General features: G+C 40.7%; 1 protein-coding gene across 1 annotated transcript in view; it reads left to right on the plus strand.

Moving 5' to 3' along the window:
• Positions 1-16819, plus strand: part of megf11 (multiple EGF-like-domains 11) — a 56831-nt gene extending 40012 nt beyond the window's left edge. The window contains exons 8-22 of the mRNA XM_062420517.1: positions 215-335; positions 1238-1401; positions 1536-1638; positions 4570-4716; positions 6152-6286; positions 11324-11452; positions 12068-12196; positions 12816-12944; positions 13190-13318; positions 13422-13658; positions 14110-14276; positions 14365-14428; positions 15327-15371; positions 16181-16387; positions 16644-16819. Coding sequence (XP_062276501.1) covers positions 215-335; positions 1238-1401; positions 1536-1638; positions 4570-4716; positions 6152-6286; positions 11324-11452; positions 12068-12196; positions 12816-12944; positions 13190-13318; positions 13422-13658; positions 14110-14276; positions 14365-14428; positions 15327-15371; positions 16181-16387; positions 16644-16819 — 2082 coding nt within the window. The remainder of the gene's footprint in view (positions 1-214; positions 336-1237; positions 1402-1535; positions 1639-4569; positions 4717-6151; positions 6287-11323; positions 11453-12067; positions 12197-12815; positions 12945-13189; positions 13319-13421; positions 13659-14109; positions 14277-14364; positions 14429-15326; positions 15372-16180; positions 16388-16643) is intronic.
• The last annotated feature ends 6964 nt before the right edge of the window (positions 16820-23783 follow it).

Raw genomic sequence — 23783 nt, forward strand, 5'->3', positions numbered from 1 at the left:
TCAGTTACACTACTATCATAAATCCATTCAATTTTACAGTTGCTTTGCTCCTAATTCTATATACAGAAAGAGTATGGCTGGTCTAAATAAACAATTCATTTGACTATGGAGAGGTGCAGTGAACCTTTCTTTCTTTCTGTCATTCCTTTTTCTTAAGGTCTGCCAGATTTAGCATTTATTGTCATGCTAATTATTTGTATTATTTCTACCACAGGGTGAGGACTGTGCTACAGTGTGTCCCCCAGGTCTATACGGACCGAGCTGCATGTCTACCTGCTCCTGCCATAATCACGCATCCTGCTCACCTGTCGACGGCTCCTGCATCTGCAGGGAAGGTATAGTATAACTGGCCCAAGAGGCTCAGAGAAGCTCCTGTGCATTTGTGTTAAACTGACAGTAAATCATGTGAGGAGTCAGATTCGCAGCATGGATGAACAACATTTACATATGGTCAGAATCCTCTTACATTTTGTACTTACAACAGAAAGTATTGTTTTCTTATACATAATGTATCACAAAACTGTCAGAGGACCTCTATACTTTATTCTCTGCTTTCTATATTTTATTTTTAATGAATGATATATCACATCACAAGTTCCTCTTAATAAGTTATTTAAGAGGAGATTTGATCAGTGTCAATGCATTCTGTTTATGTGTGAATGTAATGTACTATGCCAGTGGTTCCTTACCTTTTTGGCTTGTGACCCATTCAATGAAACATTTGAGACCCTTCACTCCAGATTATAGCTTCTATGTGATTGTGAGTTATGAGTAGTTCAATCAAAAATGTCTCTCTCATATCATTTCATCTAAAGGATTTAGATGGAAAAAAAGAGAATATTCAAAAATGCAAAAATGAGAGAAAATAGAGGAATTCATATGGAAATAGAGGCACTCTAGTGACTTAGACATTACATCATAATGTTCCATGTTTATGTCTATCTACTGCATGTTATTTCATAACCCTCCCCATTGTCCTTGTTTTTTTGTCATCTTTCTACTTTCAACTGGCTAATACAAGCACAAAATTCCCCCCCAAAATCATTCAAAGAGCCTCAAAAGATCTATCTTGAGACACCATTGGGGGCCCAAACTCCAAGTTGGGAACCACTTTACTCTAGCATATTTTGGTTGCTCAGTCATGTCAAATATTAACTGTAATAAAAATGTAGCTGCATCCATAATACTTTTTACATGAATGTGCACAGATTGGTGTGTATGCTCTCTCCTCCTCCAGGCTGGCAGGGTGTGGACTGCTCAATCCTCTGCTCCAGTGGTACATGGGGTCTGAGCTGTAATCAGACATGCTTATGTGGCAATGGAGCTGCTTGTGACCCTATAGATGGAACCTGTACGTGTTCTCCTGGGTGGAGGGGAGAGCACTGTGACGAATCCTGCCCTGTAAGTCTGCCTTGGACATTGCAAAGATTCTGCGGATCCAGAATTATTGATGCAATGTTCAAATTAATGCATCTGATTGTGCCCATGTGTAAGATTGTAAAAGGATAAGAGTGATTTTTTTTTATTGTTGTCAGGATGGCACCTATGGGTTGGAGTGTCGAGAGCGCTGCGACTGTAGCCATGCCGATGGCTGTGACCCAGTGAGTGGCTACTGCCGGTGCTTCCCAGGCTGGACAGGTCAGTACTGCTTTTGGAAAAGTATAATCAGAGCAGATGCTTATTCGCAGCAGAAATAACTTCTGGGATCTCATTTAAAATATCTCTACAATATCTAATCAAAGACATCAGATGCTTTTCAGAAATATTTATTTACCGAAACAGATAAATATGCTGAGGCATTTATGGTTTCTGTTTTTTCAGTATGTTTTTAGATTGTCTAAGCTTGTGTTTTGTTAATTATACGTTCAATTTGTTTTGCCACTGAGCCGGCAGGGTTATGTGACCAAGAGATGTTGAGATTTGAGCTGACACACTGGATGTCGGTATTCTGTCAGGCTTATGTTGCATCCATTATTGGATGTACAAAACGTTTGAAGTACCCGATAAATATTTGGAGGCTGAATCTAATCATTGGCCCAGAATTCTCTCACAAGTTTTAAAACACAGCCTATGATATTTTTTATTTTTGGCTCTGTTCTTTTCCATGTTGTTGGGAAGTCTGCCTGAACCAACTGCCATATTAACTCACGGGAGGATTCACTCTCAGGCTCTCAGTTTGAACTTTGATCCCATCAGGACCCAAATTTGTAGTTTTACGTTAACATATGTCAGCTCTCTGTTGCTTGTCATTTCAAACATTTGCTTACAGGGAAAGAGCTGGAGGTAGGAAAGTGTGAATGTCACAGCAAGGGTGAGGATCATTATTCTCAAAAATGAAGCGTCACATCTGAATGTCAAATATGGGGGGCTAGCCAAGGAACCTGGTCTCTGAGCTTGGGTGGAGAGGTTCAGTCAGGGAGGGAATAGATTCAGCAGGAAAGGTCAAGTCTGTGAGCTCTCAGCATCCCACTCCATTCAGCCTCCTGAGCTTAGGGCATTTATTCTGGGAAACAATGTGGGTTTTATTATCTGCAACAACGGAGCCGGCAAAACGGGCCTCTCATGCTCTGAATCCTGCACAGGTCGGGACCATCTGTCAGCCTTAATTGAGTCACCAGGGTGCAGGGCTGCGGGCAGCGTACAGCCTGGTGGGCCGGACAAACACACATACACACACAAATCATAGTGGCTCAACAATAGGCTCCCTGAAGGAAGAAGCATCCAGAGAGAGGAAGATGTGGGATTCGTCACAAGGCTGTCACAAGTAAAGGGAAGGAACAAAATGGCTATTTACAGAAACACTAGAGCTATTTTTGCAATAAACACTGTCGTATCACGCACCATAGTAGTTCCAGGGTTTAGTATGGCATCCTATTTAACTGTCAGCTTGTTTATTTGTTTTCATTTTTTTTAGGGTTTGTGTAAATTGTCAGGAATCTTGACTCTAAGAGTGTGTGGGTGTAAGTGGCTAATCTGTATGTGACCCACACAGTTGTTGCTGAGCTGTCATAAGCCTGACATCAGCCAGCCAAGATTAAAAGCTCCGACTAGACACTTGATGAAGTGGCTTCATGTAAGTTCATGTTAAATAAGGACTTCACCTTTTTATTTCTGAAGAGATGCTAGTCTATGTGTGTGTGTGTGTGTGTGTGTGTGTCTGTGTGTGTGTGTGTGTGTGTGTGTGTGTGTGTGTGTGTGTGTGTGTGTGTGTGTGTTTACATGCACTAGGAGAAAGAGAGAGAGAGAGATAAAGAGGGAGAGAGAGGTTTGCTTTGCTCTGCTCACTCTGTACAAATTGGATAGTGGGACCTCTGGCACTTCTCAGCGAAAAAACCTCCTTTGAAGAGACTTCAGTTCTGGCTTCTCTCACTCTTTCTTCTTCTCCCTCACTAGGCATCCAAAGCCCCTCTGTTTGTCACCATTAGACTGAAAAGTGTGATGCTCTGTCTGCATTCATTTTCTGACAGTAAAGGCTGCCACTGTTTTTTTCTGCCTGGCCTAGCAGAACCTCAAACACACTTGCACAAGCATTGCCCTCCTTTTGATGTCTATGGCTAGGCATCTGACTAAATCACTGCTACCATGCCCCCTCCTCATCAGCACTAACAATTCCTCTCCTTTACCCCTCAATTCCACCCATAAGGTGCCCTGGTTACTGTATAACATTAGTCTCCAGAGTTTAGACCAGGTTTAATTCAAAGGTACTGCACTAATGCTGCTTTAATGGCCACACCATTCTCAGAAATTCTCTCTCATTTCAAATGAAGCTTCGGAGGGCTGATGCTTGAAAGGTTGCAGAGTTTGTGTGCGTGTGTGAGAGTATGTGACTTTATACGTGTGTACTTTATAAGTGTGTGTGTTCATGTGTGCATGTGTGAAACTGCCTGTGTGTTTGCTGTATGTACTATGCTGGGTTTTATTTGATGAACCTGTGTGTATGTACAGTACATGTGACTTTGCTCCTTAGTTTTTGAAGGCATGGGTAAAGCTGAGAGAAAACGTGCTGCTCCGACGAATGTGCTAATGCATTCATGTGCACAGTGAGAGCACAGTATGGGTGCAGTGTTTTGCGTTTGTTGGCTGGAGCTGTGCCAAACACACAGGGACACTTCCAGACTGTGCTCTTGTAGCCTGAGTACTTCCCTTCAGCTCTGTACACTACCCCAGCTCTGCTGAAAGAGAATGGGAGACAAGCTCGACTCCTCTGGAGACCCAACCCTGTTAATCAACACAGTGCACTGGCAGGGAGCCCCAGTCAGATCAAAAATAAAATACATTTGGAAAGGAGAAACTGAGTCTGAAAGGATGGGCTGAACTGAAAAAACCTCTGAAAACAAAAAAAAAAACCCTCAACTCAGTCCAAACTGTAGCTTCTTCATTCAGGGCTAAAATCAGTTGAGGATCCATGCTGGGTGAATAGCCCTCAACAGATCCACTGTGATCAGACATTGTGAGTGCTTTCCTTTGATGATGTTTTTTTTACAGATGGCAGACTACATAGAATATTTCAGCATATCAGTCTTCTTAGTGTGCATCCGCTGAATATTCTTCGTTTTAATGTGCCTGCAGGAATCCACTGCGATAATGTGTGCCCACAAGGCTTCTGGGGGCCCAACTGTTCAGTCAGCTGCTCCTGTCAGAATGGAGGATCCTGCTCTCCAGAGGACGGCACGTGTGTGTGCGCACCTGGATACAGAGGGACATCCTGCAAAAGAAGTGAGCCTCCTTCTCTTTTTCTCTAAGCAACAAGGCAACACCTTTAAGAAATTACGGCGAGAGAGGGAAAGCAGCACAGTAACAAATTCCATCACAGTATTGACCTTGCTTTGATCTTAGAAGAATTGTTGAAGGGTGTGCCAGCAGAGAAGACGGACTTAGTTGTCTGTCATAACTGTTTGATTGTAAACCCTTCATCACAGCTATCATTCAATCCGTGTCTTTACCACTACAGCAATCCTCCACGCACACGCACACACACACACACACACACACACACACACACACACACACACACATAAACACCCCCCTGTCCTCAACAACCAACTCACAGTGGGAGATTCACAGTCCTCGCCCAAGGCTCATCAGAGGGCATGCTCACTGGGAGTGCCATCTCTAGTTTCTGAATGGGGTCCATCTGAAGCTGCTCTCAAGTGATAAGCTTACTGATTGGGAGTGAAATTCACAGTCACAAACATCAATTTGGGTGGAATGTAAGAGAGAGTCTTAGAGTCTTAAACAAGCTGTGCGTGTGTGTGTGTGTGTGTGTGTGTGTGTGTGTGTGTGTGTGTGAGAGAGAGAGAGAGAGAGAGAGAGAGAGAGAGAGAGAGAGAGAGAGAGAGAGAGAGAGAGAGAGAGAGAGTGGGAATAATTACTCCTCTAAATTCAATGTTTACACAGATACTGTACTTGTCAAGTGAAAACCTCCTAACTGCAGTTTTGCTGTTCTGCCTGTTTAATTGAAGGATTACATGTTTCCCCAGAGCGTGATAAAGATGTATCACACCTTGGCTTCTAAACTCAAATCTAAACCTATTGGGTAGACTTTATACTGCAGGGATGTCAAACTACAAACAAGGATGTCAGTTCCTAAAGGTATTTTGGAAATACCTGATTTCCTCCTGAGAACAGTAATATTGGAGCAGGATTGCTCCCAAATCACTGGCTATGAAAATAGAAATATAGATTTTAAAAGTTTCACCTGTATGTCTTATCATGGTTGCAAGTTGATGGTCTTCCTACAAAATGTTAATATAATAACCTTTATATCACGTTTTGGACATGTTAATGGCCCCCATTCTTTCAGTAAAATCTTAATTATTGACACACAGTTTGTGTGTTTCCTGACATTTATAGATAATCAAGCTGCTCTCAAGACTTAACATAAAACAGACTTTCACGATTCTCTTGACTCTTTTACTCTTGCATCTCTGGCAGCAGATGAAATGGGAGTGATTATATTAAAGACTGACATTTCCCCCTCCCTGTGCTGTCTCTCTTCGTCTCCTTTGCTTTAATTCTTCAGCCCTTGATTTTCTGTACTCCCTTGATCACTCTTGTCATGCCCTTTTTCATTACCATATACTGTACCTCTTGTTTTGTCTACATTGTTGACTGAATCCCTCTACTCTCCTGCCATGTTCTGCCGCTGCAGTCTGCTCTCCGGGGTTCTACGGGCACCGCTGCAGCCAGTCATGCCCACAGTGTGTGCACAGCACTGGGCCTTGCCATCACACCACGGGCCACTGTGAGTGTCTGTCCGGCTTCTCCGGCTCCCTGTGCAACCAAGGCAAGTAGCCTTTTGTGTCCCCTTGACCTTTTCCTACAGTTTCACTTACCGTTAGATTCATTCAGTGTGAAGTTTTACTTGTAGCTACTGGAAAATGGTAAGTACAGTTTATGTCTGAAAATGTCCTGGCATTTTATCTTGACAAAAAATAGAGTAATCTTTTTCAAAGGTTAGGAAATAACAATGATAGAAATAAGATAATAATGCATTATTATATGACAGTATTTAGTATCTTAGTATTTATCCTTTGATAAAGCACTGCTGTTCCTTTTGGAAGAAAAACACAACAATTTTATCAATGAATCAGTCTCATAAGTTCTTTTCAAAACATCTCCTGCTGCAATGAAAACAATAATGACTTCTTAAAATAAATGACGACATGTATTCATTGGAGCAAACCGTTTTAGTAATACATGATAAAGAGAAAAAAAAAGAAAAAGTAACTAAATCTTTAAATGATGATAGGAACTTTAAAATCAGTGGGTTGATAGAGAATTCAAGACTTTTGAAGCTAATATGAATTGAAGCTAACATATAGCAGCTGGAAGGTCAAGATGGCTCCAGTTTATCTCTTTAAATTCTTTCTTTTGCTATTGTTATTTGACATGAAGCCCTGATCACAAAAAACATGTTATACATACTTGTTAAAGAGTTTCATAGTAGCTGATCGGTCATCTCGTCAGGTCCGGCGTTGTGCAGGCTTTTTGGGTGCTCAGTGGTGACACCAGTTAAGCTGGACAGTCTTGTTTCAGACTGCTATGAAAGAGTCTTTGCTGTCGGCTGAGCTCCCAGGTGATGCTATGGAAGAGCCTGACAGAGGCTTATTTTAATCCGAGTGGCTGTCTGACTTTGGGCAGACAACCAGAGTGTTCCTGGCCAATACGTTGCTCTCTCTCTGTGTTCTGGTGCAACAAAGACCAACGTTGAATTCAGGGTTTTTTTGAGTCTTTGTGATCTTTTATACGTGTTGCATAACTTTTATAAAATTGATCCGGTCCTTGATTATGATTGGCTGAGCCGCACAGACACCTCTGACCCCATTTCACATTACAACAGTATTATTGCACCTGCACAAATTGTTTTAAAATGGAATTTTGATTTACTAGGTGGGTCAGAGTTAAAGTTAAAGAGCTGGAAAAGTCAAGTTTTTTGCCAGAAATCATGTAATCACCGTCAGTAAAAAATGTAACCTACATGGCTCTCCCTGCCAGAGAAGGATGCTGTTTTCCGGGGGGCAGTGCGCCAACCAACTCCGCCCATTTCTCCTTATCAACTTAAGCCAAGACAGGCGGAGTTTTGGACATGTTTGAATGTTTTTCGCGCCAAAGTTCGAATGAATGTTTATTTTCTTCAATTGGGACTTCTTTGGTGGGGTTGTTTTATGATCTTTGGGCTTCAGGCAGTGTTTTTTTGTTTGGCCTCCTCACCAGTGACTTTTAATTCACACTCTTTTTTTGCGTAAAATTACACTTCAGAGTCACTATATCTGAATCCTTCCTGTCAACATTGTAGACAGAAGTACACCGATCAGCCAAAACATTAAAACCACTTACTGGTGAAGTGAATAACATTGATTAACTCGTTACAATGGCACCTGTCAAAGGGTGTGTTAGGCAGCTAGTGAACCATCAGTTCTAGAAATCAATGTGTTGGAAGCAGGAAAAATGGGCAAGTGTAAAGATCTGAGTGACTTTGACAAAGGCCAGATTGTGATAGCTAGATGACTGGGTCAGAGCATCTCCAAAACAGCAGGTCTTGTTTACATCATGTCTTCCTGATATGCTGTGGGCAGTAAAGTGGTGCAAGGAAGGATGACGAGTGAATCTGTGACAGGGTCATGGGCGTCCAGGGCTCATTGATGCACGTGGGTAGAATAGACTGTCTGTTCTGATCCCACAGAAGCTACTATAGCACAAAAAGCTGAAAAAGTTGATGCCCATGCTGAGGGCACCAATTGAGTATCTGTGGAATGTGACAAAAAAAAACATGCCCAATCCATGGAGGCCCCTCCTTGCAATTTACAGGACTTCAAGGATCTGAACTGAATACACTTCATGTAATGTTAGAAGACTAAGCCATTTTGTCAGTAGACGGCAATGTTGCTACATGTTAAAAAATATAATGAAGTTAAATATATGAATTCAATCATCTTACATCGCACAGTTATCAAACTTATACCATTAATAATGCAATTTTATGACAATTCAGATTTGACTTTTCTTAATGAGAACTCACTAAAGAATGTACTTCAGATTTATGATGGGTCTGATGAAAAGCAAAACCCCAAAAGGGGAATCTGCATCCATGTTTATGTGGAGTTGTCTGGTCCTTTATCCAAGTCAAATGATCCAAGGGTAATTAAATGCCTTTAGTTCAAACATTTATTTAGTTATTTTGTCAGAAATGGTCTCTAAGGAATGTTTTTTGAAAGCACCAGGGATGTTCTGGCAAGTGTCACTGGTCAACCCCCACTGAGAGAGTTGGAAAGTTTTATTTAAAAAGTTTATTTAAGTCTATTTCTTGGATGAGACACCCACCACATGTCTCTGTAATTCCAGGAGCATTCAGTGGGATAAAAGAATGCAAGCATAATGTCCTACATGAATTTGAATAAAGGTGTTACGGCGTTAAAAGTGACATGTGGTTATAGCATAAATTATAAAACCTCTCTGTAGCAGTATTTTGTGAGGACACCCATAGACATTCCCACCTTGCTGTGCTCAGTAGTCAGTCTCTAATAAGATCAACGGATGACCTGCTGTCTTTCGCACTGACATCTCAGCCTTGAAATTTTTAAATAATGGCTATCATCAGTGCATCCCAGACACCAAAAAAAAAAATCAGCCTTCAACAGTAGCTAGAATATTGCTGAGAACCCACTTTTCAGACAAAGGATACATCAAGTAAATGTCCCTCTCTCTAATGCTGCAAAGAGAGTTGCATATAAATTGCTTTTCACAAATACACAGAGAAAAAGAAATGTGCAGGTCTGATTTTATTATCAAATCTGATTTCAAGGCAAGAAAGCACACTTTTCTTTGTGTATTCCCACAGCCATGTTTGTTTAAATCTTGTTGGCAGATTATGTCAACAACTTACAATTAGAATATTTTTCCATATCTGTTGACAATATATAAATATTATACTAAAAAGTAAAGAGATAGTGTGTGCACACCCCATATTATATTTAAGTCAGGTACAAGACAATAAATATTAAATGAAGACCAAAAATGAGTGTCCATACACTGAATTATAACTACCAAAGGTTTTTATGATTTATGATGAAAAATGTACCATTTTATTAGGAAAATGGCCAACACGACAAAAGCATGCATAAACAGATACCAAAATAGTTACATTATACCAATGTCATAATAAACACACTTTCTGCCAACAATCAACACAAGAAAGTCACAAAAATAGTTAGTTTCCACAACAATATATTTCCAGAGAGAAATGCAACATATCAATATTATAAGGACCAGATAGGCCATAGTTAAAAAAGAAAAAATTTCAATACCAATCCCAGGAGAAGGACTGTCGATTGTTGCCAGATATTGTTTTTGTGATAACTTTAACCATGATGTAGCTTGCTCTTTGTCATGTTGGCCACTTGCCTAATGAAGACCCAGTAGAGTCAAAACTTTCCCTTTTTAGCCAATAATAAGAAGACTTTGGAAGCTATAATCCAGTATGCTGACACTTTTTCCCTTACTGGTAAGAAGTATCACAAGCCTTTCTTTATTGATGTAGCTAGTAGTTTGTCAGGTGCGTTGAAGACAAAATAGTTTAAAAGAATGTTTATAAAGAAATTGCAAGCCAAATTTTTATAAAATGTAATTTTTTTGTTCATTTAAATTATATTTGCAAATTATCATGGCAGTTTCACTTTCTTTCCTCTCTCTTCGTTGGCCACATAGCGAAATACAAATCTGCTTTCCGCCACTGTGTCGAGGCAAGACACCTACATACTAATGTACTGTAGATTTTGCTTGTAATAATTTAGCTTTTTCTATAAATTACGGAAAGGCTGTGGGGATTTTTTTAATTCTCTTTCATGGCTTTGAGCAATGTCTTAGAAATAAAAGTTTAATAGGTTAGCTGAATGAAGGAAAAAGGAAAAATGAGAGTCAGCCCTAATTTGTCTGGACTGTAATTACTGGTGTGCAGGCGTTAGGCCACAAGGGACGAAGGTGGCCAACAACATGCACATTTTACTCTTGTCGAACCCTGCTGGCGTCCTCACTTGTCCTCTGTCCAGCACACACAGTCCCAGCCTAATGAAGCTCTCCCGGTGTGTTGAGGCTTGAATCCCCAGAAGCAGCAGTATGGGGGAGCCAACCTCATAGCCTAATGACAACCTGCTTGAAGGAGCTTGAAAGAGCTCTCAAGAAAAGGGGAAAGCCAGCTGAAATGTAATCATTAAAATCACCCCACATGAAAATGAGTCAGACCAGTCTCTTTCACAGCCAGCCACCTTATCTGATATTTCTAACGCTGGGCTATTCTCTTTATATGAGACCTTTGAAGTATGTGCTGGTGCTGCAGCTCCCTGATCCTGACGGTTAGATACACCTTGGTTCAATTTGTCCCACGGTCCAACAAGAAAACACAATGGAGGTTTCATTGAAAATGACATCTTTTATTGAAGAGTGCCGGGGAGCAGTAAAATATTAATTTCATAAAAAATGTATACAGTGGTCTGTGTACATGGTCTATTTTAATTCTGTGGCACATCAGTCATTCCACTCTGGTGAGTAGAAATGGGGCAGTGGAGCCACTGGAGGCAGTGATTGACTCCTGCTTTTGTCTAAACAGATCACTTCACTTCATGTCCACTCAAATAGAACAGTATCATCCATTAGAGGAGTATGTTTACACAACCTTTCTCAGAATGAGCTGTTTGCACTAATATGCTGACAATAATGTGTCCAAGTTTGATGTGATAATGTTAATAGATTTTACTAGTCTTTGCGTGTAAGTGATAATATGCAGATCGGGATTGTTTTGTAAAGTGTTTTGTTCTGTGTTTTGCAGTCTGTCCAAGTGGCAGGTATGGAAGGGCCTGTGCTGAGATCTGCCTCTGCACCAACAACGGCACGTGCAACCCCATTGACGGCTCCTGCCAATGCTTCCCTGGTTGGATAGGGGAGGATTGTTCCCAGGGTATGTCTTCTCTCCCTAATCTTGTGTGTAATTTGCAAATTTTCTCCCTTTTTTCCCTCCTCCCATTGTCTGTCTCCACTCCTAATTTCTCTCTCACATTTCACACACATTAATCATTTTCATGACCCTACACATTCCTAGAACTACCCTCAGCCCCAGCTGATGTAAAACACATAGCTTGCTTAAATGATTGTTGTAATACATTATGCTCTTTGATTTATAACACTGAAGGCCAAAGATCATTAGCAGAGCTTTGAGCCACTATACTATGGGAAATTGATGTGTGGTATTTTATTGCATTAACTGCTTAAAGTAAAAATAACTTATGAACAGATGGATGTCATATAACCAGTGCTTTGATTTGGGATATTCAACCTGACACCTATGTCTGCTCACATATTTTAAATTATGGGCTGGTTGAGGGTAAAAATCACATTGGATTTTCTATGTGGATTTATGTAAAGTGTGCTGTTAGTATACAATATGTATGTGTGGCTATATCTAAGCATTCCTTCAAACACATGTTTTATGTACTTCAAGTGTGCATGCATAGGACATAGAATATATGTACAGGTTGTGTGACCATGAGCTTGACTGTGTCTCTGGCATCTGCAGCCTGTCCCTCTGGGCACTGGGGCCCTGATTGTCTCAACTCGTGTAACTGTCACAATGGAGCCCAGTGCAGTGCCTACGATGGGGAGTGCAGGTGCAGCCCTGGCTGGACTGGACTCTACTGCACACAGCGTGAGTCTCTCCCATCCAGTTAATAGACACATAGTGTCATCTACTGGCAGTCCAACAGAACTGCATGGAAAGTGAGACAAACATTTTTCAGACAACTGGATGATATTAGTTTTTCACGTACAGGTTTGAAAAGAGAGCAAAATCAAAATAAAACTAATGGTCATTTGATTAATTTGCTCATTATTCATTCCAGTCAGTCTCCCAGGAATAGTGAAGATCATCAACATCAGTCAACTAATTTGAATACCATTATCTATCCCCCAAGGGTTTTATTCATTACTTTTTGTGGTGTCATGCTCCTGCCATTGTGCATGGAAATCACATTCATTTTAAATGTTTTCTCCTTTTTGTCTCAAATAGTTTCCTTCTATTAACAGTCTTCTTGTGCTTTAGTTCCACCTCTGTGTCATGTTAACACCTTAACTGCATTTTCTGCTGAAGTAGGACATGTTTCATTTCCATACATTCACTTTGTCCTTTATTGCGTATGCCGCAGAGACATTGACTGGTGTTGATTTTCCTTTTCCCCTGCAATATGACCTTGACTCTTTACGTTGTCTCCCCCTCTCTTTGTTTCTCTACCCCTCCCACCCCAACATTTTATATATATCTGTCTCAGGCTGTCCTTCAGGGTTCTACAGCAGGGATTGCTCTGAAGTCTGTCGCTGCCAAAACGGTGCAGACTGTGACCACATCACTGGCCAATGTGCTTGTCGAACAGGCTTCATTGGGATGAGCTGTGAGCAGAGTTGAGTAGGCCCAGTACATATTAGCTCTGTACAAAATTACACTGTGGATCAGTTTAATTGTGTGTGTGTGTGTGTGTGTGTGTGTGTGTGTGTGTGTGTGTGTGTGTGTGTGTGTGTGTGTGTGTGTGTGTGTGTGTGTGTGTGTGTGTGTGTGTGTGTGTGTGTGTTTTATAAACACTTTGTCTCCTGCTTTCTAAGTGCTTTAATTTGGATGGATATAGTAATGCACCTCTCTCCCATGCAGAGTGTCCTGCTGGTACTTTTGGATATGGTTGCCAGCAGCTGTGTGAGTGCCTGAACAATGCTACCTGTGACTACGTGACTGGAACATGCTACTGCAGCCCTGGATATAAAGGCATCCGTTGTGATCAAGGTGAGAGGTGATCGAGATGATTGAGGCTCTCTGCTGTATTATTGTTCTAAAGCGGATGTGTACACAGTGTTTAAACGAACAACTTTCTGTGTTTTCCATGTAGCAGCTCTGATGATGGAGGAGCTGAACCCCTACACCAAGATTAGCCCAGCACGAGGCTCAGAGCGCCAGTCTGCGGGGGCCGTCATGGGCATCATCTTTCTCCTCCTCATCATCATGGCCATGCTTAGTCTGTTTGTGTGGTACAGACAGAGGCAGAGGGACAAAGGCCACGAAATCCAACCCAGTGTGTCCTACTCACAGGCAATGCACATCACCAACACTGACTACTCCCTGTCTGGTGAGATATTATGAGACTACTCAAAACATTCACAATGACTAATTACTGTGCATTTATCCATCAATTGGATATTTATTTCTGATTGAATGTCATACATTGTGGTCAAAAAATGGGCATACATCATACAATGTATGCATGTACACATGTCAGTGCTCTGAAGTTCATAAAGGGACCCAAAAATTCCCAGAATTGTAAAAAAAAACTGTCATTATAAATCTTTTCATTCTAGTCCCCTTTAAATAACTCTCCTTGATATGCAGCATACTTGTAACAATGCTTCTCCCATTCCTGGAAACACTTCCCCTAGTTATCTTTTGTCACCTCCTGCATTCCTTCTTGGATTTCTTCCACAGTAGCGATTGTTCTCCCTGTCAGTCCTAATTTTAGTTTCACCAGGCTGTAAGCATCTCCTTACAGCCTCCACCTCTCAACCTGTTGTTTGAACCCTCAGAGTGTGGCAGCACTGTAGCGATGAGGACCAGTGCTGCTGAGGTAAATCAGAGCCAGAGCAGCAGTAGCACCGGCCAGTGCTTCTCCAACCCCAGCTACCACACAGTGGCCCAGTGCAATGTCGTCTCTACCATCTCCAGCAACCTGGATGGCACTCTGACCCTCAAGGTATAACCACTCTCTACATATACTCAAGTTGATCATTCTTAGTAAAATACTTTGAAGGTAATAATAATCTGTGCTCTTTCTTTCACAGTCAAACACCCTGAAAAACCGAAATGGCTCAGAATGGAGAGCCTACTGCAACCTCAATGACCTAGGTCAGTTTTCCTCTCTCTTATCATGACATACCACACATATCCTGAACTTGGACTTTGTAGTGTCAGCACTTCAAGGGCAGAGATGCATGTATCATTAGTACAAACCTCATATCTGCACTAGCCTGGACACAGCTACCCTGCTGTGAATAAAAATGAACCAAGGGTTTCTAGTTAGACACAACCTTTGCTCTGATTTTGATAAGATATGCGGCGGGAAAGAGAAAGCAGTGGTGCTGAGGTGAACAGGGGTCACTCAGAGCTCATTAGCACTCTTTCACTTTACCCTGTGGAGAATTTCTCTATGATGGCTTACACTGGGTCAAATACTTCAGTCTTGGGTTGAGGTTTATAGAAAATTCACTGTGAATGAACAATAATGGCTGAAATTTCTAGTTTATGATCTCCACTATCTGGGTATACCTCCTTGTTAGAGAAATCATGGTCATAGTCTCCTTGTTTGTCATGTGTAGTGAAATGTTGCTTGTGTACTTATTACAGGCTTATTGTTGCTAAGGTGTATGTAACGGAGTCAAATTTGTGGAGCACATTTCCAATTTGCGTTAAAGCACATGGGAGATCAATCATCATGACAAGTCCCGCATGTGTGTTCTGATGTACTGAAGTAATAGACTGATGTAGCCTTAAAAGCAAGTTTTTCGTCTTGCATGATGTTTTGTTGTTTGGCAGATATCCCATTATGACCATGGTTGACAATGTAAGCTTGTAAGCCTTGGGGTAACAAGATAGTAAGCAGATGAAACATCTGATAACTCCTCACAAACACTTTCCTTATATTTTCCTAAAAGAAGACATACAATGTTGTGCCTCAATGAGAACTTTCCTGTCAGGGGGACTTTATATGTGATGTTTGACTTTTATGTTTTGACATTTGTAACAGATGTTCAACAGGGGGAGACACAGGCACAGAGAGGCTCCAGAAAAGGTAAATAATTAATTGTAGCAATAGTGTAAGTGGGTTTATGTACTGCATGTGTGTGTGTGTGTGTGTGTGTGTGTGTATGTGTGTGTGTGTGTGTGTGTGTGTGTGTGTGTGTGTGTGTGTGTGTGTGTGTGTGTGTGTGTGTGTGTGTGTGTGTGTGTGTGTGTGTGTGTGTGTGTGTGACAGATATTGCATGTGGAATCCTGCTCAGCCTCACCAGCACTAATGATACAAATCCTTTTATGCTCAGCGGCTCATATATTAATTTCCCCATTTGGGTTCTATGCCCCTCTGAGACGGCTATGTCTCTGACCCAAAATCCCATATTCCTTATATTCTCCATGATTTATGTGAAAACTCTTTGCACTTTGGAGAGAAGATCATGGTGGGCTGAGGTTTTGTTCCAACAGTAATTGCTCTCTATGGCTTGGTGCCCGATACGTCACATCGTCTCCCACACTGTGCAGTCGGTGCTGAATGTGAGGGGCCCAGCGGTGTGAAGAGTGGTCTGAAGGAGCTTTGCTGCGGTCTCTAATGAGGCCTCTTAACAGACTGATGAGACTGTTATAGATGAGATGAGCCTTCCACTTGCTCCCCTTTGTACTTTGATTACTATATACCACCATTAGTCACCTGTCAGATACAAAAGAAGTCCAACTTCTTCAGAATGCCATTCTCTTGGCCACATTCTGATGTCTACTTAATTTTAATGCAAAGATCAACGTCTCAAATTAATACCGCCGCTATACATCAGTGATAATCTTTTCATCCTTGTTGATACTGAATATGTCCTTGTCTGGCGGCTATTGCAGATTACATTAAGGGCTCCATGTGCAGAGACAGCTCCTGTTCCCTGAATAGTGAGAATCCATACGCCACCATTAGAGACCCACCAGGGCTGGCTTGCAAGCATACAGAGAGCAGCTATGTGGAGATGAAGTCCCCCTCCCACCGTGAAGTGCCCTTTGGAGGCACTGCCACCCTCCTCGGAAGTGCGAGCAGGAATGTCTATGATGTTGGTGAGTGTGTTGTTGCTCTGGTGTGTGGAGCTCAGCAGGGTCCTGCAGCTTATGGCCTCGCTGGTCGTGTCGCCGGCTGTGAACCTGTACAGACTTTGTAAGCCTTGATAAGAGGAAATGTGGGCTGCTTCTGTATTGCATGCACATCGCTCTCCTCCTTTTTCGTCAGCCTTTTTCCGCACTCCCTCTTTAGCCTCAGTGTTTTTTTCACATGCCTCTCCTACTTTTTCCCTCCTCTTTTCCCAAACTGTCACAGAGCCAACGGTGAGCGTCCTGCAGGGACCCAATGGAATGGCCACCGGCTTCTCCCAGAGCCCCTATGACCTTCCCCGTAGCAGCCACATCCCCAGTCATTATGACATACTGCCTATGCGTCACAGCCCCACGCACACGCCCCCACCACCTCCAGAGAGCCCCAGCTCACTCCTCTAGACGGCACGTCCACCCACATCCCGGCCCTGACAGTGTGCCGGCATCCAGGCAACGTTCAGCCAACTTTCAACCGGTGGTCCTCCCTCTGTCTCTGTGTGTGGTCATTTAGATACTGAGATGTTGAGATGGAGGGACAGCCACACCTCCTCTGGACCCTGCTCTCTTTGGCTCCCACACTCTTTCTGCGGCCCCGAAGGAGGAAGGGAAGGAAAGAGTGTCCCACACACCAGCAACCATTCACCCATTTTATTTTCTTATATGACTGATCACTCAATCTGCTGCCCAGCTCTTTAGGGACCTTCTGAAGTGGAACATGATGGTTCCAAACAGAGCTAAGGGCAGCACACATGGATTTGATGGACAGATTATTTACAGGGAGAGAGCTATCCTCATGCCAATTTTTAGCCCATGATATAGATTTGCTATTCAAGGGCAACCAAGTGTCTATAATGTCCCCTAAACAAATATGTGATTTTCTCCACAGGAAGGAATGTACAGCAACCTTGACAGTGTCAAAGCAGGCAAAGATTTACTATATAAAGAAATCTGCGTTTATGAATTGACACTGAGCGCTACAGCTGCAGACCATAGCACAGCTGACATGAGGTGATTATGGTCATCCACTCAAAGTGAAAAATTAGTAGAGTTCACTCTCTTCTAAATGTTAAACATGGAAAACCGGATGACAGTCAAACAAGCTGATAAAGCATGGATAAGTAGTAAAATATTGTAACGGTCCTTTATTCACTGTTATCAAGTAATGATCACATAGTCGATACTAATGTGATCCACGTCTGAAACTCAAGAGCTTCTTTTCAGTTGCAGTTCAAATGAGGCCGTGGACCACCGAATGTATCTGGACGTACATTTAGGTAACCAGATTTTGTGCATTTATTGCATTATTGAGAGTTACACTCATAGGTCTCAAGTTTGGATTTTTCCCCCACACTAATGAAGTGATTGGATCTTGTGTTGTTTTCTATGTGAGAGCTTCTTCTTTTTTTCTTGCAAATGTCTTAGTTTACATTTTTTAAATATTGGGTGTTAAGAAGGGATTGCTTTGACCCGTATGTTTTGTATTTATAAAGCCAATTGCTTTATTTATTTATTTATATTAGTGATGGTGAATTTTCTCAGTGTGACACTAGAATTTAAAAAAAAAAAGAAAAAAAGATGAGCATGATCAGATTATGGATACCCACAGATGTAGATAACACACAATTTATCTTCTTGTGAGATGATCAGTGTCATTTTGTGAACTGTTTTTGAAGTTACTTAAATTGTTCTTTCACTCTCTCTGTCAGATTGTAAATTGAAAATAAGGTTTCATATGACAAGTTCAAGACCCACAAATACCCTGTGCAGTAAGGGAACCATATGTAAAAAGTCCATTTCTAAAATATTTTATGTTTGTATCAGGCTAATTAACTCTGTTATTTATTGAACTAAATTTATTCATTCACTATGTGAATTCCATCTCACCCTCTGTAGAAGCAATAACATGTTGACAATCGATGCCCAGACAGCATTTCATTAGTGCTGGACATTATGCCATCTTTGACCAATGTGGTGACAGTGGATCATATTTTACGTGACTGTTTTTTTCCCCTGAGGAAGGTATTTCGAGTTGCTGTCATATCAATGCTGCTTGTTGTTTTGGTACATACGTTTCAAATAAAAGCCTATTCTGCCATCAGAAACCTGTTTCCATCAGATTAATACCCTTGATAGAAAGGAAGCGAATATAGTCTTTCTCATGTCAAGTGTCTCTGTTCTTCTGTAGCTCTGAATATTGAAATTCAATGAAAGGCCAATTTCATTTGACAAGACTGAAATGAGAAATGTTACATCATTTAATGCTACTTCTGCCTGCATTACAAAGGCTCAAAATGTTGTCTAGACTTTATTTTCTTCACTGTGGTTTAGGGAAATTATTGAGACACATTATTCTTTTTAAACCATATTCATATGTACATGTTATTGTACAGCTTGGGGATTTTAACAGTACTGTACTGGTGAAAAGGTCTTTTGATTTTAATTAATTAAATTAATAAGTTTTATAAAAAATGATATTTTTAATCAACTTTACATTTGTTTATTATTTAAAATCTCAGGTGCAACAGGTGTTGTATGATCAAACGCATAGACAAGACATGACAGAAACAAAATCACATTAACAATTTATTATGTACCCCATCTGCTTCTAGCATTTGTGCAGAATATTACATCGTGTGCATGATCTTATGTCACTGAAATATGTAAAAGAAGTTCATCAGTCTTTTTAGGCAACATCCAAACTGCTTAATAGCATGAAATTATGTATGTAGTAAAAGCGTGTGCATAATTTTTGCACATAGTTTTTTGTTTGACACAGTGGAAATATAACCAGCTATTAAGAAAACGTAGCTGTCTGTACAGAACATAGGGATGGGTGTCATATTGTGGGAACTCAGAGAAGCCCCATTGAGCCAGATCACTACAGCTGAAGTGGTCAGATTGTAGTAAGGCTTCGCAGATGATGGACAGGCTGCCCTGCTGACTGCCAACAGGCCCTGAGTGATGCCCCGCTGAAAGGAAATGCAGCCTGTAAGTCGAAAAGCTAATGGACCAAATACAAGTACTTCAGAGTGAGCTGGAGAGAGAGAGAGAGAGAGAGAGAGAGAGAGAGAGAGAGAGAGAGAGAGAGAGAGAGAGAGAGAGAGAGAGAGAGAGAGAGAGAGAGAGAGAGAGAGAGAGAGAGAGAGAGAGGCACAGAAGACAAGGTCACACTGCAGTGAGTTGAACACTCCAGAGAGATTTTCATTTTTGTAGCTTGTTGAATACCCTCTCAATGCAGCAATAATTCATGTGATTTCTCACATCTAAGAGAGGGCAGAGTTAAAGACAGCAACAACACAGAGATTTCATTTAACTTAATAGACGTCAGATTGAGAGGTGGTTAGATGCTGAAAGGCAAAAAGTTCAAACCCTGAGAATCAAATGCTTCACAGCATGACATTCTGTCAAAAAGGTGCTGAAACCACTATTCTTGCTCAAATGCAGGTATGTTTATTGCTGCTGGGGTGCCTGTACTTCCTTTCAGCTGTGTCACTGTGACATAAGGACATTTCTTGATCTAATGACTTGTTTGGCAGTTGTGGACCAATTTAGTTCAGATGTAATTGCAAAGTAGGTCATTAAATATAATCATGTAATAACTGTAAACTCCTCTTCTCCAAGGAATCCCTCTGATGTATCCACATCTGCTCACAACTGTATGCTGATTCTTTCTAATTTAGCAGCATCATCTGTCTCAGAACTCATCTGTTTCTCTTTTGAACACATTTATATTTTAAGTGTAAAATGAAGCCCTTCAGTGTCATGTGTTCAATATTTGAGTTATACAGAGTCTGGTGCATTTTTTCACCTAATTAATTCACTATTTACATAAAGTACACTAGTTAAAATTCTGTGCAACTGGCAAGTGTTCTGATGCGAAGAACAAGGCAAGGCAATCGTTGTTTTTAATGTAGCACATTCAAGTATAGGTACACATTTCTTTAAGTCTATCCTATTTCTCAATCCTGTATACATTGAAAGTTTTGGTCTTAGGTAGCTTTATGTTTGCATAGTGTGAGAACTGTGGATTAATATTATTTTTATGGACAAGAGGAATTATGGTGTTGACCACTAAGCTTCTCAGTATTGTTTTATGGTAGACTTGAAGAAGTTTTAACTGTAAACTTAAACAAACTGCATGCAGCCACAGGTAGTATGCACAGAAAAATATGATCAATAAAAAAAAAGAAATGTAACAATTACAAAAGATGAAAAACACCTCCTTGCTCTTGCCTTGAACCATGCCACAAAGCACACAATAACTTTGATAGTAGTGTTAAGTTCCTAAACGAAAGTAATATGAATAGGTTTCACAGGGAAATTAATAGTTTTTGTAGTACAGCACAACAACATGACATTAATGATTATGCATGGAGTGTAAAAAACAGTAGACTTGGATGGATCATTTGCAAATTGCAGCACTAACGTTAGCAAGGAAGGGCTGGAGTTTTCAACAGCACAGAGACAACCTCAAAGTGGAATGAGTATTTGTAAATGCCATACAATACATGTACAATACAATACCATAAATATCTCTCAGTGGCAAGCGTTTTTAATGTACAGTAATGCGGTGGGTTCGTATAGATGGGATAAAACAACAATATAAAAATTCAAAGTGAGACTCCATAGGCTGCTTATTAAAATGTAAAGTATTGCTCAGTCAAAGAAGAACTGTGGGGACTTTCCCTGACTAATGCAGGCCTCAGGCATAATCCTTTCTGCTGCAGTCATCCCGTCAGCTCTATCTTTCAGCTGAAGCAGTTTTTCACACAAGCTGCCATTGGAAAGAGTGTACCCCACCTTTAGTTTATTCTCCAGAGGCTGCACCTGGATGCTGACCATGCTGCTGCTGGATAACCTGTCACTATCACTTCTGTCTGACAGGTGCTGTTGAGAGCCTGGGTAGTAGATTTATGTGGAGTAAGGAAAAGTGAATATCAAAAATGTAATAAAATATGTTGGCACATGACTACCTCTGCTAATGTTTGCACTGTCCTTTTGAATTTATGCCATCAGGTGTGTAAATAGTGTTCACTGTAAAAGTGTTCTTATTGAAAAATGTACCGTTTGACTGCACTCTGCTGCGGTCAATAGCAGCGCTCAGCTGCAGATTTTTATTGCAGTCACGTCCTGCTACAGGAACTTTGAGGATCCATCCTACCAGAGCTAGATCTTTACTTAGCCATTCTTAATGTATAATCAGTATTCATCCCAGTCAGGCGGATCATTTTCACTTCTTATATCTGCAGCTGTTCCCAAATTCAGATCAAAATGTACCTTGGCAAACATATAACTACACAATAATCTACATAAGCCCATTTAACAAAGTCTGGAATAGTAATTATATGGACAAAAGGTACATCTAAATCAGTTTAATTGGAGAGGTCTACATGGAGGACAACGCTGTGAAGGCTCAGTATAGTTGATTCCAAATTTGTTCAGAGCTGTGGTCTCCAGAGTATTTTCTCTATGAGACAGAAAGAACATCATATGAAAAACTCAGATATTTATTTATACTCAGATTCATAGTCAGCCTTAAATAACGGAATTTAGCAATATCATCTACATGCACCCATGGTTGGCCTAACTGTACCTATTGAGTAGCCAGTAGGCAGATAATGATGATAAATTCACAGAGATGTAGCCATTAGTTTTTAGGAAATCAGGATAGACTTAGTTGGTACCAGCTACTGTACGTGAAAACATCAATTGTCATATAAATAAATATTATAATCATATAATAAATACTACTTAAACAGCAATATCTTATGACATAGACATACTGCAAGGTATTCATCAGATATAAAACGTTTAATTATCTATTATGTATCACTTGAGTCTCAGTTATTCACTCACTCCGAAAGCTTAAGGGTGAAACACAACTGTGTACTCTAAACAAAGTCATTGTCATTGTTTTTTGTCTTAATTTAGCCACGATATCATTTTATGGTTAATCTCGCTTGATTAGGCTGTTGCCCTTGATTACAGTTACAGTCCCAAATGGCTTCACAGTACCCACTTGATAAAACTCCTAATTAAAATGGTGTTCAAAAAGATGCAAACCGTGTAAATGAAGACTAGTATTCCTGCTGTCGGCCACTAGGGGGCAGTCAGGGTGAACGTATGAGAGTGGTGGAGTTGAAACGGGTGAGGAATGAGAACACAAATTTTCTATCCGTGCGGGTTGTTTTAAAGTTTGCTCCACAGCTGATATCACATACACTTTAAAAAAAAGGAGAAGGAAAGAAAGAAATTGAAGGTCGCAGTCTCCCCTGGAGGCGTGGGTTCGAATCCCACTTCTGACAATAACTTTCTCTCTCTTTACACGGACGGATTCACCTCGTCAATAACAGGAACAAATAACCCACCGGTGTTTCGATATGTATTTTGTTTTCTATACTTACACATTCATCACAGCCCAAATGTGACGTAAGTACACAAATAAATATGCATTTAATGATTATATTATTGTAATTATGGGAAAAAGAAAAGAAAACAGGACCGCTGTAGTGCCGATTTAATGCATTTCATATGACGGAAAACGTATTTATTTTTATTTCAATGTGTATGTTTTAAGATGTGTATGTTTTAAGACATGTTCAGTGTTTTATGTAAGAGGCAGAGTGAATGATGGTTACTTCCTTGTCTCTTCTTTTCTTTGATCTGAAATGAAATAAAGCACGACAAATAAAAACATTAAGATTGAGACCCTCTTCAGCACTCACATATATTGAAACGAAACTAAACTTCTGTATTTTACGTATACACACACACACACACACACACACACACACACACACACACACACACACACACACACACACACACACACACACACACACACACACACACACACACGCTACAAGCAGTGGACAGCCGGGGACCAACGTCAGATCGTTTTGGCAGTGGTCAGGTTTATTATTATAACAGTGGCGTGCACAGATAGACACTAGGTGGTGCTATAGCACCTGCCCTTTGAGAAAACCCACGCAAACAGAGAACATAAACTCCACTCAGAAAGGATGTGGGACAGCCGGGATTCGAACTTGTAACCATCTAGCTGCGAGGCAACACGTTAACCACAAAATAGCACGGCAAAGTTTCAACATTCACTGAGAGCAGTGTAGCAGCATTTCTGACTCTGTGTGCTTCACTGTGGTTCACTATTACACTCAAACACTCACTTTAAAACACCAGCACACACAATTATTCCTCACTGAGTGTTTGGAGCAGTAAGATTTGCTTTTTTAAGTTAACATTTTACCACATCCTCTCCGACTATTTGTGTCATTTATTAAACTCTGTGCATTGTATGGTGCCTTCCTCTCTTATCAAGATAGAGACGTGAATGACAGATATGGCGGTC

Source organism: Scomber scombrus, chromosome 6 (assembly GCF_963691925.1).
Source record: "Scomber scombrus chromosome 6, fScoSco1.1, whole genome shotgun sequence".
Taxonomy (NCBI): domain Eukaryota; kingdom Metazoa; phylum Chordata; class Actinopteri; order Scombriformes; family Scombridae; genus Scomber; species Scomber scombrus.